Here is a 17,973-nt window from a genome sequence, read left to right as displayed (position 1 = left end):
TCATTATATAATTTGCTGTATTGTAAGCTATGTATATAAGTGTATAAGCCAGCATAATATATGTAATCTACATAAATAAAGTACTCAATCAATCACTTCAGTCTCTGTCTGTATCGCTCTCTTTCTCTTTGTCTCTTTATTGAATTTATTGAATAATTGGCTCTATAAAGGGCGGAGTTAGGACTCTAGGTTCTCTCTGCCACACAACCCTTTTGGCCGTTGCACAGTCAAAGCTTAAACTGAATTCAAACAGCTGGTGACTTAAACTAAAAATTAACCACATTATAACAAACGAGAGTTGACATGGATTTAATCCAGTTTAAAATGGAATCTAGTTGAAACTGAAACTGTGCAAACGCCCTTACTCTCATAGGGTTGTGTGTCAGAGAGGACCTGTGGTCCTAGCTCCACCCTTATTAAATGCAATTATTCAATTCATTTCAATTATTATTCTCTCTCACTCACTCTTTCATTCATTCGCGCTCTCTCTCTCTCGGGAATTTAAGGTTGTATAACAGAGAGGACCTGGAGTCCTAACTCCGTCCTTAATAAATGCATATAATCAATCCATCTCTCTCTCTCTCTCACCCTCTCTCTATCTATTTATGCCATGTAATTGTGTTGGCCTGGTTGGGTGGTAGAGGGAACCAAATGGTTTCAACCCTGCCAGAAGAAAAATAAAACAATCAGTCAATCAATCAATCTCTCTTTTCCGGTCGTGTGTTGATGGGAAGGATTTCATTTGATATCCTTTTCAGAGAATCGACTATTATATTTGTTGAAACACCGCTGATTTATGAAGTTACATCACAATCTTATACTATCGTTATTAAATTGCATTCAATCTATACTCTCATTGATAAACTTTTCATACTTTGTAAAATTCGTTGAATAATTAGCAATACTGTCATTTTATTGTCATTTTACTGTCATTAGTGTTTAAGCCAGTACCCATTTATAGTAACATATATGAATAGAGAACTCTGATCACTCTCTCTCTCTCTCTCTTTTCTCTCTCTCACTCTCTCTGCCTGTCTCTCACTAACTCACTCTCTCTCTTTTCTCTTTCTCACTCTCTCACTAACTCACTCTCTCTCTCTCTTCCCTCTCTCTCTCTCTCTCTCTCTCTCTCTCTCTCTCTCTCTCTCTCTTCTCTCTCTGCCTGTCTCTCACTAACTCACTCTCTCTCTCTCTCTCCTTCTCTCTCTATTACGGTTAAGTGCTGAAGGGGAGGGTATCCTTGATACCCTCTCTGAGAATGTACTTCTTAAGGTCCAAACTTCACCGTTTCATGTGAAAACATTACAGTAGTACCTTAACTTTTGCATTTTTCATCATTATTCTTGCTCAATATTATTGTAGAACTCATCAGTTCAATATGATTCACCATGTCATTTTACCGCTACTGGTATTTATTTTTAACGCTAGAACGCAAGTTGAATTATGTTTTGTTAAACACATGAATAAAGGAATCTGAATCTGTCTCTCTCAGAAATTTAAGGTTGTTTGGCAGAGAGGACCCAGAGTCCTAGCTTCACACTTAATAGGAGCATAATATAATCAATCAATCTCTCTCTCTCCCTTTCGCTCCCATTGGCTTAGCGGTGTACCGTGAACGTGTCACGGTTACTGTGGAGCAGTTACACTGTAGTAAGATTCACTTAATACTGTCATCGTTCCTCTAAAATAACCTCAATGCTTCCCATAGAACGGTTAATGTGGATCAAGATCCCTGAATCAAGATTCCTACAAAGATCCTACTAGCAGAAGTTTTTCATTCTCTTCCCTTCTAGAGAACGTGCCATAGAGTAGTATGACTATCGTAAAATCATCATAGATTGTCAGCATTTCTTGAGAATAACATTTAAGCTTCCCATTTATGCTGATGTTTATCAGTTCTAATATATCTTACTATGTCTGTTCCAACAGTTCCTCCGTGTAATCGTTCTAAATCATTCTAACCGTGTAAATCGTGATGGGGTTTCAGTACTTATTTCAAATACGAGTAGTATTTTCACCACTCGCTATTCGATACAAGTCGCAAGTCGATCGTACCGTGCTAATCTTGGAAGATACTATCAAAGTCTCAAATCCTAATTCAATACTATCAATCCCATCTCCTTTCAATAATCCCAGTTTGTCATTAATCTCTAAAAGTACTATCAAATTCAATCAGTGAGTATCCTCTTCGATTTAATTTTATAACTTTCAGCATTCCATATGAAGTCAGGGATGAGGGAAAATACTTCATGCTGTATGATTTGAATATTACATATAACTTTCCTTGCCCTACTACCATAGGTAAGGAAAGTATTGTTTTCCAAAAAAAATTAAGGTACCCCGATTTCAAGTTTTCTATACGTTTCAAGGTCCCCTGAGTACAAAAACATGATTTTTGGGTGTTGGTCTGTGTGTGTGTATGTGTGTGTGTGTATGTGTGTATGTGTGCATGTCTGTGAACACGATAACTCCATTTCTAATTAACCGATTGACTTGAAATTTTAAACTTAAGGTCCTTATACCATGAGGATCCGACAATAAGAAATTCAATGAAATTCAATTCAAGCGGATAATTACTAAAAAACCATGTTTTTCACGATTTTCTCAAAAACGGCTCTAACGATTGTCTTCAAATTTATACCATATATAGCTATTATAAGTCCTATCTACTGACATGAGTCTATTTCTGGGAAAATAGCAGGAGCTCCTTAATATTCTTGAGAAAAATGGCGCATAGCTACTAAAAAACCATGTTTTTCACGATTTTCTCAAAAATGACTTGACCGATTTATTTAAAATTCATACCCTCTATACTTATTTATCAGCTCTATCAACTGGCATGAGTCTTTTTCCTGGGAAACTAATGGGGTCCACCCCATCCTTGAGAAATGTTCTTTGTAAACTCCTTCTCGTGCATGAAGTAGGTAGGTAGAGCAGTTTATAAAAAAGAACACAGTCATATTCGAGATATTTCATCTGTAGAACAGCTGTTTTGACGACTTTTAAAAAATCATTGAATTTCACAATTTACACAAAGGAAAAAGTACTCTGAAAACAATCATATATGCACATAATTATACAGTATAGTCTGATCGTAGTTTCAAATATGTTCCCGCCAATCGTCATTACGTTAATCCCATAAATTATTCTCGTTCAAGAATGAGGCTTACAGTTCACTGAGCAAGGAAAGTTGTGTGAGTGTACCACACCAGATTTTTTTTTTTTTTTTATTTGTATAGGCTATAGGCTATAGGCTGATGAGCAAAGGAAGACAGAACATAGAAAACATTATTTCAAACAACAATTAACCACCTAATGACTTACTAAACACTAACTAATTAATAATACGCACAAAAAAACTAACAAAACCTACTCTAGAACATGGCACGCCATATTGGAGTAGGTCAATTTCCACACAGAAAAAACTTAACAAGTAGAGGACACATTATAAGAATTTTTTGTAACTAACTATTGTATGTAATATTGTAATTTATCTGATATTTTGTGTAATTGATGTTGTAGTTCTTTTTGAGAAATAAACATTTATTTATTTATTTATTATATTATATTATTATTGTCGATATGTTATTTATATATTCTCAAATCACATAATATGAGAATACATGATCTATTATTTCCTTATTCTATTATCAACAGTATAATAGAGAATAGCACAGGACAGAGAGGAATAAAGGAGGAATCATGCATGGACCTGCCCAGGGGCAGTATACTGATGATGATGGTGATGATGATGATGATGATGATGATGATGATGATTCCTCACAAATGACAACAATGCTGGCAGCAATTCAATCATTGCTGGCAGTTTGGAGTGAGCTTAATACTCAACTCCAAAACATATCGTCTATCATCATATTATCATACTAATTTCTTCAACAGATTCAGATGTTGTAATTTGAAATCTCATTACCACAAAAATATGAATTGGAAAATAGTTTTACTCACCGTCAATTCATCGATCGAATACAGCCAGAAACACTAAAACACTATAATCCAATTATCCGGTATTCAGAAGGAAATAATGGGGTTGACTCCCAAAATTGATAATCACTATTTTGAAGCTAATGAACCAAACACTATTCACTTATCTCACCAGTTATTCAAAACTCAAATTCAATATTAGTTGATTATCAAGTTAAATATTCACTAAGAATCCTAGTTGTCCAACATAACTAATGATCACCGATATTGTCACTATTTTAGTGACTACACTGAAAAAAAATATTGATCACTACTTATTTAAATAAAACTTTTAATGCATTCTACAATAATTATTTCATTTAAAGTGTGAAAAATCGCTAGTGACCGGTGGTCATCGAAAACAAGAATAGTTTACTCTTCCAGGGTTCATATTATGAAAAATCCTTTCTGTTCAAGTAAAGATACTAGAGGTAAATAGTACTAATCTACTATAAGAGATAGTGGGCTCTCAGACAAATATACGTAGTAATTTCTTGTTTTTTATTCAAAGATTTGATTTGTTCATTGAGGTTTCAGTATCGCTATGGTTGTCAGTGACTTGGAAGTATTCTGTAGGGGATCATTATTTAATCTTCTTTTTTCAAATCGTCAAAAGAATTGACTTTGAAGATGATACTACTTCAGTTTCCCATTCTGATCATTATCAACTATAGTCTAATAAACATTAGATAAGACTTGATCCTCAACCTAACAAAAAATATCAGCGATTATAATACCACATAATCTAATAGACTACTTATTTTCAATTCAACCACAGACCTGAATGTGAAATTTCATCTAGTACTGGGAATGTATTGCTGGATAACTTTTATGGTACGTTGTGGAAAGTTTGCTTCACCTAGGATCACTAGTGTCGGTCCCAGGGACCAGGAACGTCACCAAAGAAGTTTCTATGACCAGAAAATGTCACTAACAATGAAATGGATAACAATTAATTTCACAAACAATGAAATGGAGCTTCATGAAATATGATGTAATGTATTAATAGGCAATAGCGTTTCAGTTGCCAGTATACTACACCAATGATTAAAGACTTTTATTGGCCAGAAATGTCACTTAAGACGATTTCAATGTATGTATCTATGTATTTTGGTAGAGAGCTAGTGGGAAGGATATTTTGAATATTCCTCCCAAAGAATGGACATTGATATGTCCAAAGCTCCGTCAATTTATGTACATGCATAACAATATTATCTATAGCTATTACCAATTGCTTTTTTTATATAATATGCAGTTCAAAAATCATTTTCTTAGTCTATATTATGTAAATTCATCTATAATTTTGCTGTATTGTAAGCTATTACATATAAGTGTAAAAGCCAGTATATATTGTAATCTACATACATGAAGTACTCAATCAATCAAAAATTATCTTTCAAAAACTCTTCTACTACTAATGATTGCCAATCACCATCTGCTTGATAGTACGCAGCCCATGAGATGAATGCAAATTCATTAATCACACCCAACGTAATTAATGGTATAAACGTTACTATCTACGATTTTATGATTAGATGTACTTATTCTATGAATCAATAACAATCTCATTATCATAAAAATTTGGTACCAACTCTAGAGAAAAATGTTTCGAAAATTCGGGTACTTCTTTTGATGGACACTAGCGATTTTTCAACGCTCATGATTAGACTATTTTGAGATTCCTATACCTCTACCGCATGATGGTCACTAGTGTTTCTACGTCAATGATCACTGGTAATGATTTTATTTTACGGACCAAAAATGTCACTAATGACGGTTGTACGGTATGGCAAACGTCACTGAAAACAACTGGTCACTACGACCACGGCCGGTCGTAGTCGCTAAGAAGTCGTAGTGATGTCGTAGTCGCAACACGACTCACGCGACACGCGAACGAGAAACGACGGAACACGACTGAATCTGTAATCGCTCGCGGACTTTGAATGCGTCGCGGACAAGTTTTTGCGTTGTTCTGCGCATGCGCCAGCCTCGTCCAATCAGGTGGCTTCATTTTGGCAGGCCACCCTCACCTGTTATCACAAATGAAATAATGATAGCAGGATTGTAGACGGCAACAGGCGACTTGGAATACGGTATCGTTTGGTAGGCTAGAGTAGATTAGATACGAGAATAGAAATACAACTCGAACAACTTGTGTAGCATAGCCTTCCCTACAAACCATGGAGGATAGGCAGTCCTGCTTTGATTATTGCAACATACAACCCAACTCTATACAAACAGTAGCATGTTTCAAAATACTGTAGGCTACGAATTGCACCAGCTGGATTTATTATTTCACAGGATTAATAAAATAAATAACAGTTTCCATTACAACGTAGGTACGAAGGTACCTATTTCATGTTTTTGAGCCTTGAAGATGAAATCATGTACGAGACGTCTCCATTTATAAAGTAATTTATTAATAATATAGAGTCCATAAAAACGCAGTACATCTTGGCGTTTTGCTGCGGCGTTTCAAGCCACTACCTCCGTAAACAAAGCCGTAGTACATTCGTGTGACGTCAGCACAGGTAGGGCTCCTACACCAATAAAAACACTAGCTGATATAGATCAGCTGAAATCAACGAATTTTTATTGGTGTAGGAGCCCTACCTGTGCTGACGTCACACGAATGCACTACGGCTTTGTTTACGGAGGTAGTGCTCAAGCCCTCAACCAACCTTACCTGGCCCTCCAACCAAGAAACAAGCATATTATAACGTTGTTACCGTACGTCCTCAAGTAGATGAAAATAGTTCAAGTCAATCAAAATCAAAATCGTCAACTCCTCTTGAATATTTACTCTGACAAGGTGCGTACAGACTTACGCGCCACGAGCACACGCTTTACGCTTTCCAGCAGCTATGATCCTATGCTTATTACGTCTGTATTTGAACAGATACAGAAGGGTATAGCATTAGCTGATGAAAAGCGGTGTTTCCGGCGCATGAGGGCCAATCCTCACGAAGCGTTTCTTCAGGCGTTTTAAGGCGAGTCGGCAGGGCATGAAGCTCTCCGATTGTCTGGTTGGGTTAGCGCTCGGGAATCAGCTGATAATCAGCCAATCGGAGAACTTCCTGCCCTGTCGACTCGTCTTAAAATGCCTGAGAAAATGCTTCGTGTGGCTTGGCCCTTAGTCTGAGCGCAGCTAAAGATGTATCTCTTCTTAAAAAATGAAGACCGGGGATCTCTCTCCTTTGAAAAAATTATCTGAAACAGCAACACCTCTTAAATATCCCCTTTCTAGTTAGCACGCTTCCAAACTACCCATTTATCATCATCTTGAAATTTGAATGCTTCAAATTCTGAATTATTAAAATTTTAAAAATCTTCTGTTCCCCCTCCCCCACCGAGGAGGGAACCATCCTCCATCAATTTGTCCATCAATTAACCATCAATTTGTTAAGAATAATCAACAATTATAATTTTTATATCTCCATCCGCTCATTTTCAAAAAGAATTCAAACTCAACTGAATACTAGAATACATCAAATCATTTAACTTTATCTGTTCTTGCTAGTCACAGTTCACTACAGATTGATAATGGTGGTAACAGCCGAAAATAGTATCTCAAACTGTTTTAATAAGCCATCTGTTGGACAATATCAAGTCGATTTCATTTAGATTGAAGTCTCATAGATGACAGTATCTCAATTGTTCCAATAAACCAGGGCTTTGACAATATCAAATCAATTTCATTTGAATATTCATAAAATTTATGAAGTTTCGGTTTTTGCTGAATATTTCGAGAATCTGACCACAGAAAATATCCAAGAACCAATGTTCGAATCGACCATTACGCAGCTGCGAATTTGAGTGGAATAATAACAGGAAAGACGATCCAAATAACACAGATGCTGCTTGATAAAACTGATAAGAGCGATTCGAATACCGGTTTGATCAGTGCAATCCTTACTATCATTAGACATTAGATTTGCTTCTTAAACCAGACCACAATTGGGCATAACTCAGGTTACTCAGGTACAGCCTACCTTATAATCGCTAATAATGATATCAACTTGAAGAATTTTATACATTCTTGATTGCGTCTTGCTTACTCTTTCCCTCTAAAAAAATATTAAATCTTTCTCTCTCTTCCTCTAAAAAAAATTAAAATAGGATATCTCTCTCTTGCCGTTTAGGCCTACTCTCTTCTACGTTTACTGGACTTCTTCTAAGCAGCCTCACAAACTGACTCTCTCTTTCTCTCTAAAAAGAACTAAATCTTTCTCTCTCACTCTTTCTCTAAAAAATCAAAATATCTCTCTCTGACTGGTTACTCTCTTTTACGTTTACAGGTCTTTTTCTACGCAGTCGTTTTTTAAGGCTGTTCAATCAGGTCAAGATTTATGTTTTTTCGCACCCGTATTTAATAGAGATTGAGAGAAATTACAAGCTAGCTATATTTTAAAATCTATGTACGGCATTTAAAAGTTGTTTTTTAGCGGAATTCTTGATTTAATATTCATTCATTCATCTAGATTACTTTATTTTATTTTGAGGGCCTATAGTTTATTTCAGTTGATAAGGCGGGTTGAAAAAAATATCAAATGAATATATCGAAGTTGGTGAATAGTTGGTAGCCTAATAATATCATAGAGAAAAGATAGTAAGAGAAGTATCTATACAGTAGTTAAGTCAACTACTAGAATAGTATAATCAGGGTTTTTTAGAAATTTGGTTATACAAAAAATTAAATTGATTTGGCGGTTTTTTAAACGTTTTAGGTTGTTTATCAGGATGGTAAAGGTTGTTTATTATGTTCCAAATTTCAAGTCAATGTTTTGTTAAATCAAACCGATTACTGTCGACTACTGTTTACTCCTGTCTATTATTACTGTTTTGAGAGTGTAAGAATGGGAATGTATGAGAGACTACCAGCGTCATATAGCTTCAAAAATCACAAAAAAATACTAGGACTATATAGGCTTTGATTAACAGTGAAATTTGGAGAAATATAAACGCCCTCTATCATGGGATATCTTCTCAAGATATTATTCTGTATGGTAAAAATCTGAAGGAATATTTGGTGAGCTTATCTCTGTATTCTTTGCAGGAGTTCAGCGATCACTGATTTATTTTGAATTATATTTGTGTACCAACTATAGTTAAGACATTCATTCATTCATTCATTCTTTATTGATTGATATAATAAATATACATCATATAAATGACAGGGAGAGGAAAAATAAGGTAACCTTGTGCTAATCCTCTCCCCAATTTAGATATGGTTACACATAGTCCGAAATAGGTTAAGTCTTATCTAAGACTTATCTGTAATTTCAAACTGACGCTATTCATATGTATTTGTATAAGTCTGATGGTAATATCAGAGACAAGAAATATAGTAATATTCAATAATAATTAAATATTATGCTTATCCTTTATCTATGGTAATATACTTACGAATAGCGACAACGAGATACTGAGGTGTGCTGTTTGGCCGTGTATGGAAGGGGTGTCGACAGGTGGCTATGTAGCATTGGCTGGGAGGCAGCTGAAGCCCTTCTCTGCTCTCGTTACACCCGCCAACAACCCTTGTACAGATAAAATTCCTTGAAATCATTAAGTGATTTTTCTTGACACGATATAAATGTTATTTTTTCCTTTTTTTTAAATGATAAATTATTCCTTTCTCTTATTTGCAACCCACCGTGACACGGTCTCAGAGCCATCCTCTCTCATTATGAATAAGTTATCTTTCTTTATTTTACTTATTTTTTAAAAAATATTCATTTACTTAGTAATTATTATAAAAAATATGTTGTGATTGCAAATGTGTTGTCCATGGAACTCTCCTCCACACGCAGACGATTGGTCTTTGTGGGGGAATTCCGTGTACTATATGTATCTCGCTTGCTATTTTTGTAAACTACCTATGTTGTAAAGAAGGAATAAAGATTATTTGAATTTGAATACCAGTATATCAACGAATACAGTCTAATTAAACACATGTAGAATGTAAAACTTGTAACCTTAATCAGGACCTCCTATATACTACAGGACCTGCGCCTACGAAAAAAATGGCCGCCGTAAGTGGTGGCCTGGCAATGATATTTTGAACGGGAACTGGACGAACTGAGATCTCGATAAACTGAGACGCTCTCTTACAGCTGATTAGTGATTTTTTTCTTAGTAGGAATTTCTATAAGACCACCACATACGGCGGCCATTTTTTTATAGGCTTAGGTCCGGTAGTATATAGGAGATCCTGCCTTAACGAAATATGCATTTTAAAGTGCAATTCCTTAACGACGACTCTTAGGATAAAAATATCCTCTGAGATTTTTACGATGTCTCAAGACTAGTATACTATAATGAGATTCTGGTTCCAAAGTCATTGAAAGTGATAGGAAGGCATTATTTGCACTTTTCCTTTACCATCGACACACCGACTTCTATACTACGGTAGTAGATAGCTGTGGTTCAAGTTAAATCCTATCTTATCCCAAGAATCCTACCCACCTACCTACCATAGAATCTTATCCTAAAAATCTAAGTAAAATCCCGCTAAATCCTATCTAATATTAATAATGCGGATGATACACATTGTCTATGAATGTGACAGACGTGCCTACCTGGGTGACAGTAATGACTTTACTGTGGCAAGCCCTCAGGCGATCCAGTACATTTTAAATTTGGACGTGCACTTGTAAACAGTGCGAAATTACAAGGACCTACGAATAAGAAAATGTCATACGCTATATATGAAATATATAATGTTAATTCTTGATTATAATTAATGTTTAGTTTCATCTGAAGTATGTTTTATTCCTCAATAAGATATTTTTTTCACAAGTCAATAATATTGATTTTCATGATATTGAGATTGGTTTGTAAAGAGAGATTAGATAATACATACTGTATTGAGATTTATGTTCAGTTTCATCTGAAGTATGTTTTATCCGTCAATAAAATATTTTTCACAAGTCAATAAAAGATTTTCATGATATTGAGATAGGTTTGTAAAGAGAGATTATTTGAGAATACAAATTGAGATTTTGGTAGTTCATAATATTCATATTTACAGTTAGTCTACAACCAATTTGACAACGGTGTGGAGTTGGAAAAGGATAGAGCTACCTTCTTTGGCTAATGACAGACAAGGATAGCAAACTAATATTATCTATTCAACTTGTTATCTATTTTTTTAATTTATTTTATTTTATTTTAATGTTAATCAAATGATGACTTTAGAAAACTTGTGTCTCACTAGAGAATACACTTTTTTAATATGCAGAGCAATTTGATGAAAGCGAGACATATTGTACTGGCTACAGGATTCTAATAAAGAGTAACAAATGTATTATAGACAAGAGGAGTCTTTATTCATAATATTAAAATTGTAAATAAACATAGAAATATATAATATAGCAATGATAATACCATTATTTGTTGTGGTGTAAGGCAATAGCTCTTATGATAATAATATATAGTACAAAAATCAACAATTGGAATTTCAAATTCGTGTTAGAGAGCTATAAGGCTCTCAGTTTAGCAAGCTGAGCTTCGATTTCTTCGTCTGTGGGAACTCGTGATTTGGAGGGTGCTCCAATCCTGTCTTTGATGGCGGAAGGAGCTTCGCTGACCTAAAAATTTAAGAATAGAGACTTAAGATAGACGGAAATCCACCAAAATACACAGAATTACAAGAAGGGAGATTTATTCATGGTGCCATAAAATATTATAGATAATTGAAGAGACTTGAAATGTTGTCAAAAATCCTCTCTATTTAAATAAGAATTAATATTTTACAGGAGCATGCTTTCGTGTGTGCTCACACATCATCAGCTAGTTAAAGTACAGTTGGGGAGTAGAAAGATTCCAAATTAACAAAACAAAAGTAACAACTACTTGCTCATTCTGACTAATTATTATTTGCTATTTTTAATTTCAATTCTAATTTATATATTCTTAATTCTAACAAAATTATTCGAAATTACATAAATTAGGCCTACTCTATGACGAATACCTAAACTAACAAAAAGAAAAGCAAGAGCCACTTGATCATTGTAACTAATTATTAATAGCTCTTGCTTTTCGTTTTGTTAGGTTGGAATCTTTCTAATTCCCAACTGTACTGTAACTTACAGCTAATGATGTATGAGCACATACGAAAGCATGCTCCTGTAAAATATTAATTTTTATTTAAATAAAGAGGATTTTCAACAACATTTCAAATCATGGAAAAGTTCCACAACATCAATATTCACGCTACAAACTTAATTATAGATAATCTCTGATTGAATTATCAGTACAATCAACGTATTATCAGTACAAGAGGGGATACAGATGGAATTAATAGAGCAATGAGGTATCATATTATGTTATGATATATCTGATTAATTTCTCATGTAAATACAAGTAATTGTAAATTTCCTTGTACAATTTAGTAATGAAAATTTCTTAATAAAAATATTTTTTATAGATGTATTTTTGTAGATTGTCAACAAACTTCAAACTGAGCTTCAATTGATGCAACAAAAATAGATCGTCTCTCGAGTGAGTATGAAAAATTCTATTACAACTTAGATCTATCTCTACATAACATCGAGGTAGGTTTTTTACTAACCAGAATGAAGTTTAATTTTTACTTTTTACAGTATACAATACTGATTAATAAGTATTATAAGTTTTGTTTTATTTCTGCTCTTATGTCTGATGAGGTTCTATACAATGTCCACATAAATTTAACATTACAGTTGTGTTATGCGTGATATTGTGGTATTCATCCATCCATAATGAGAAAACAAATATATGTTGTCAAATAAAAAGTGGATGACAAAATGTATTTGAATTTCAAAGTCCACATAATTAATGAGTAAAGTAATAGGCTAATGAAGAAGGCATTAAATCAAGAAAATCTATTGGTTACTAACTTTTGTGAACAAGTATCCAGGAATATAAGGTTGAATATTTTTCAATTAACAAAAATAATTCACAAACCTTTCCAGAAATTTCTATTCCGATTTCATCCAAGACTTGTTGAACCACGTGATCACTTTCCTCTTCAAGACCATCTTCGTCTAGAATGTCATCTAGCGTATCGTTGACTAGAAAAAAGCACAAAAATTATTATCTCAATTAGTATCTCTACTCTAATTAGTAACACAAAATTAAAAATATTCTATTAAAATACTGACTTCAGCATGATATAGCTGCACCGGTCATGGGTTCGATTCACATTGCAGTAGGCTTTTCCTACTAATAAAATAGAACTTGAAATAGGAAACGATTCAAATTTTCAAGTATGACATTTTTAATTTCTAATCTGAAAATTTCAGCTTAGTTTCTGAGAATTCTGTGTTCTACTTTGATCCGTTGGAAATATTCGCAAGGCCAACTTCAGTGATAGGTTATAGATCGAATCACTTTTTAATAGTTCGGACCCCACCTAAAACTTCAAGTGCATTCACGTCTAATCATAATCCCTCCCATTAAACTCACACAAGCCTGGGTCTCATTTACGCATCATCCTTATTGAAAGTATATATTAAGGAAAATTTTCTCCAACAAGGAATCCATATTTATTGGAATGTCATAACAATATTGGTAATACAAAGTGATCAAAAAGTCAAGCAACATACATTTTAGAGGTTGGGTTCTGCAACTCTTTAATCGCTCTATATTCATTTATTTTGTATTATCGTTAAATAAATTTAATTTATGTATTTCATAAGTAGTTACTCACTCATTTCCTCAGTCATGTCCATTTTCATGGCTGCTTTAGAGAAGTTGGACATATCAGCTGCCATTTTTTCAGGTTTCATGATGTCGTTCATGTTTTGCATGGTTTTCGCCGTAGTTGACATCGCTTCTGCCAGTTTCATGTTTGCTCCCATTGCTTTGTTCTTTACGCCAATATTTTGCACCTACAACATTTAATAATTCTTTTGTATTTAATTCGATTTTTGAATTAATCAAAAGTTAAAACGGTTTATTCATTTGTAGGCATTAATAGTTTCCGTGCTGGTCTGCTGGCACTAGGGACGTCAATCCCGGATCCCGGTCCATTTTTTATACTTAACAATCCCGGGATTTCTAAGCGTCAATCCCGGGATTTTCGGGATTAGAAAACCTGAAATTGTGAATAGTATTTTTCAAAAAAAAATCAATATAGAATTCATCTACAGTGACGAATATGAGTTTTGCATGGCTAATTTACTGTTCTAATGCTCAACTCACATGTGACTCAGGTCGAGAAGAGACTCGACTCTAGTCGAGGGCATGTGTTTAGAATGATGAGGTCGCGGAGACTAGAATCGACTGGTCTGAGTGTCACCATTTGGAAACACATGCTCTCTACTAGAGTCGAGTCTCTTCTCGATTCAATTTCCTTGAAATGCACTCAAAACTTTGAAAGGACTCCAGAAATCAGAAATAGACAAGCACCATCTATAACTCTCTTATCTGTCTAATGATTAATCATATATCTTCTCTGTCTCTATCATAAGTAGAATAGCTAGTTGAAGTGAATAATAAAGTTGGCTCTACAATAATCCATTCAGTAGTGGTACAGCTTTTGAAAAAAGTTACTCCTAATCTTGAAAACATTTATTTTACCTAAGTGATGTTTTTTTTTTTTTAAATAATATCCTCTCCCAATATAATGAGCATTTTTTCATCTCCACACACTGTTACTGAACATGTAATTGAGGAGGAACAATTGGTTAATAATGCATGAAACTGATTTTTGGCCAATCCCGGGATCCCGGGATTGATATTGGATAATCCCGAAATACCGGGATTGGAAATCAGTCCCGGGATTGACATCCCTAGCTGGCACGCTCGCGTTTTTGTATTTTCTGTCAAAGAACTTCTTCCCGCTAGAGTTCTCATTGAGATCTGCGGTCCGTCAGCCGGTAGTGTGAACTCAGAACGCCCTCTGTGTGTGAAGCCTTAGGAGTACTGAACGGTCAATTTTGTAACACACTATAGTGAGGTCCTCGTTGTGAAGTCAACACTTGATAAACAATGGTCTTACTATCCTTGTCTGTCATTAGACAAAGCAGATAACTGTATCCTCTTCTAGCTCCGCAACGTAGCCAGATTTTTCCTGGACCATGTAGAAATATTATTAATTACTAAATTATTCATTCTAAATTGAAAGAATTCATTCAAAATATTTTCTTGGTGAATAAAATATGATTATCCTTCTTCTTTCGTGTATGGGGATACACACAGTCAAATACTATTCCAAAATTTAGCAGCAGAAACTGCTTTGTCATTTCCTGAAATAATATCCTCCATCGTGCAATGTATTTCCATATTTGGACAGGTCATGAGATGTTCGTAGTTTTGAGTCATTCCACATTCGCAAATTGCATCTTCACTATAACCCCATCTCACAAGCTCCGACCTGCATCTAGTGTCACCTGTTCTCAAACGATTCCACGTTATGTATGGCAGACTCATGGTAAACTCAAGTTTATGATTGATTATTATTAACAAGAATCAACAAATTAATATTATATAGGATATATTGGAAATGCTATCTACTATAGAAGGCAGTGGTGACGCAGAGAATCGAAACACAGTTGTCATATCTTTTCCACTGGCATTATAACATGGAGCTAACTACATTAGACCGAATAAAGAATGAACTGACTGAGTTTATAGTCTACCATTGCTTTAGTTCGGACTTTACTAGTGTTGAAAACCTTAGTTTCAATGAAGTTTGATAGGGTGGTGGTTTAAACTCTGAATACGACACATTGGCCCGGTTGCACAATAGCCGGTTAAATTTTAATCGTGATTAATTTCACGAGAACCAATCAGAGAAGGCCTTTTTGATAAGACGGCTTCTCTGATTGGTTCTCGTGAAATTAATCACGATTAAAATTTAACCGGCTGTTGTGCAACCGGCACAACGAATGGAACCTTATAATGAATTTATGGAATCACCAGATTCTATTCCAAGTTTTTATTTCTCAGAATCCTAGATTAACTTGGGTAGTGCATAAATATGATCCTTATACGCCATTATGGTGAATATCATGCATTAGCCGACAATGCGACTGTGTTTGGAAAAAATTATTTATAATGTTTTAAAAAACATTTAAAAGCTTATCTAATTCTAAGGAATAATTCAATCCTATTTATACCTTGCTGCCAGCTGCAAACGTCCTGTTTTTCTGCTTCCTCAACTGAACTAGTTGTTTGGCTAGAATTGTGTATCCCTCTTTGTTACCTTCTTTGACTAGTTTTTTTATTTCCATTTCCTGGGGAAAAGAAATAAAAATGTAATCTTGTTTTCAAATGGCAAATACATGGATAAATAAATGGCTGATTCAGTATAGAAGTGGAGATTTGAATTGTTTCAAACCTATTAGAAATAAATAAAATGTAAGTGAATGAAGGAAAATTACCAATATAATAGTTAAAGAAAAATACTTACTATTTTCTTTTCCTCCCCTTTCCAACTGCTGACGATCCCTTTCAATGTCTCTTCCCACTTTTCGAAGGGCTCGGTCATTTTCACGTTGTTGTTCTGTAATTGAAAATTGAATACTTTGGTAAGATAAAGCATAAAATACATGGTGGAAGGGAGAAAATGGTATTACTCCTAGATAAGGATTACTTCATTGATGAAACTAGTACTAGACCAATCATTATGTATAAATAAGTTTAAGGTTAAAAATTGTTATGATAATTATGAATAAATATCCTATACGGTAGTTGAATTCAAGACTTTCTTGTCCCCCAAATAGGGACATGACAAGTGTGACGGCAGTAGGATATGAGATAAATTGTAAGAACTTTCCAAAAGCCTGTAGTTGGAGGTGAGAAGATAAGTAGATTCAAAATTTTATTATTATAGGAATATAATTATGTTTCATAAGAATCTACATAGAGGTGCAATTTCTTAGAGGCGTTCTAGCAGCGCCGCTTGGGCAGTGCAGCTATAAACAGGAAGCTCTTGATGCAGTCAAACCTGCTTATAGCTGCGAGCTTCCTGCTTACAGCTGCGCTGCTCGAGTGGCGCTGCTATATAAGGAATTGCATCTTTAGTATTTGTATTAGTGCCATAAATGTATGTTGTTGTGTACTCTAACCAAGATGAACAAGAACAAAAGGTAAGAAATCTTCCAAGTTATTTAAAATTTCGAAGTGCTATCGAATGTTAAACCTGGTTAAAATTTGATAAAACACGATAGAAAATAATGATATGAATTTTAGAGAGCAGTTGTCAATCATTGCAATTTGTTGCGTAAACATTAGCTAAGTTACAGTAGCCTAGTCCTATCTTGACAACCTAGATTTTAATGTGATAAACTATATTTTTTCATCATTTAGAACTATTGAAAAAGTCATGACTTACCTTTTGGCGTTACCTTTTTACCGAAAAGAAAGTCCATTGTTTTTTATCTTTTAACAAACTAGAGGAAAATAGATCTGATAAGAGTGATTCATAACCGTCAACAAACACATAACCTGAAAAGTCAGAATCAACATAACCTATAAATTCAGCCTTGATGTATTAATCCATTAGAGAAATGATATTATTTCAATAAAATTATGAATTATCATAAAATTGAAATTACATTTCAAATTGTAAATGAGGATAAGAAAGATTTCAAATAATTGAAAGAAAAGCAATTAAGCAGACGACTTTTTAACGGATTTCATGATCGCATCTTCATGAACTGCCTTCTTGAATTCACTTAGCGCCAAATTCAAATTGAACTTTTTTCTTTGACGATGATTATATATTTATTTATACATTGATGCATACAATATCATTCTCAATTATGAATGATTGGGGAAAAAACAACAGGCTTAATGCACAAAAATATTCCTTTCCCAAATTTAGATAGAAATTGTACAAAAATAGGTTATATTTACACTTCATGATTGAGCAAACTCATCTTTGAGTTTTATTATTGTATGTGTAATTATAGCAGAGACCTGTTTTATATTATATATTAGCTGGTGATCACGAGGAGTCGTTCGTGGAGCAAGGTGGAACAGTGAGACACCATTATTGTCTCA

At 34.3% G+C, this 17,973-nt stretch overlaps 1 protein-coding gene across 1 annotated transcript; it reads right to left on the bottom strand.

Moving 5' to 3' along the window:
• Nucleotides 1-11,442: 11,442 nt before the first annotated feature.
• On the bottom strand, nucleotides 11,443-17,491 carry LOC120351777 (charged multivesicular body protein 2b-like). The gene is given in 7 exon segments (XM_039430032.1): nucleotides 11,443-11,570; nucleotides 12,928-13,034; nucleotides 13,673-13,853; nucleotides 16,086-16,202; nucleotides 16,379-16,393; nucleotides 16,395-16,471; nucleotides 17,303-17,491. Coding segments are annotated over 7 exon segments (645 nt in total). The 5' UTR covers nucleotides 17,340-17,491; the 3' UTR covers nucleotides 11,443-11,459.
• Between the last annotated feature and the right edge of the window lie 482 nt (nucleotides 17,492-17,973).

This window comes from Nilaparvata lugens, chromosome 6 (genome assembly GCF_014356525.2).
Source record: "Nilaparvata lugens isolate BPH chromosome 6, ASM1435652v1, whole genome shotgun sequence".
In the NCBI taxonomy this organism is placed as follows: Eukaryota; Metazoa; Arthropoda; class Insecta; order Hemiptera; family Delphacidae; genus Nilaparvata; species Nilaparvata lugens.
The sequence above is the reverse complement of the archived record's forward strand: the minus strand, read 5'-3'. Positions and strand labels throughout refer to the sequence as shown.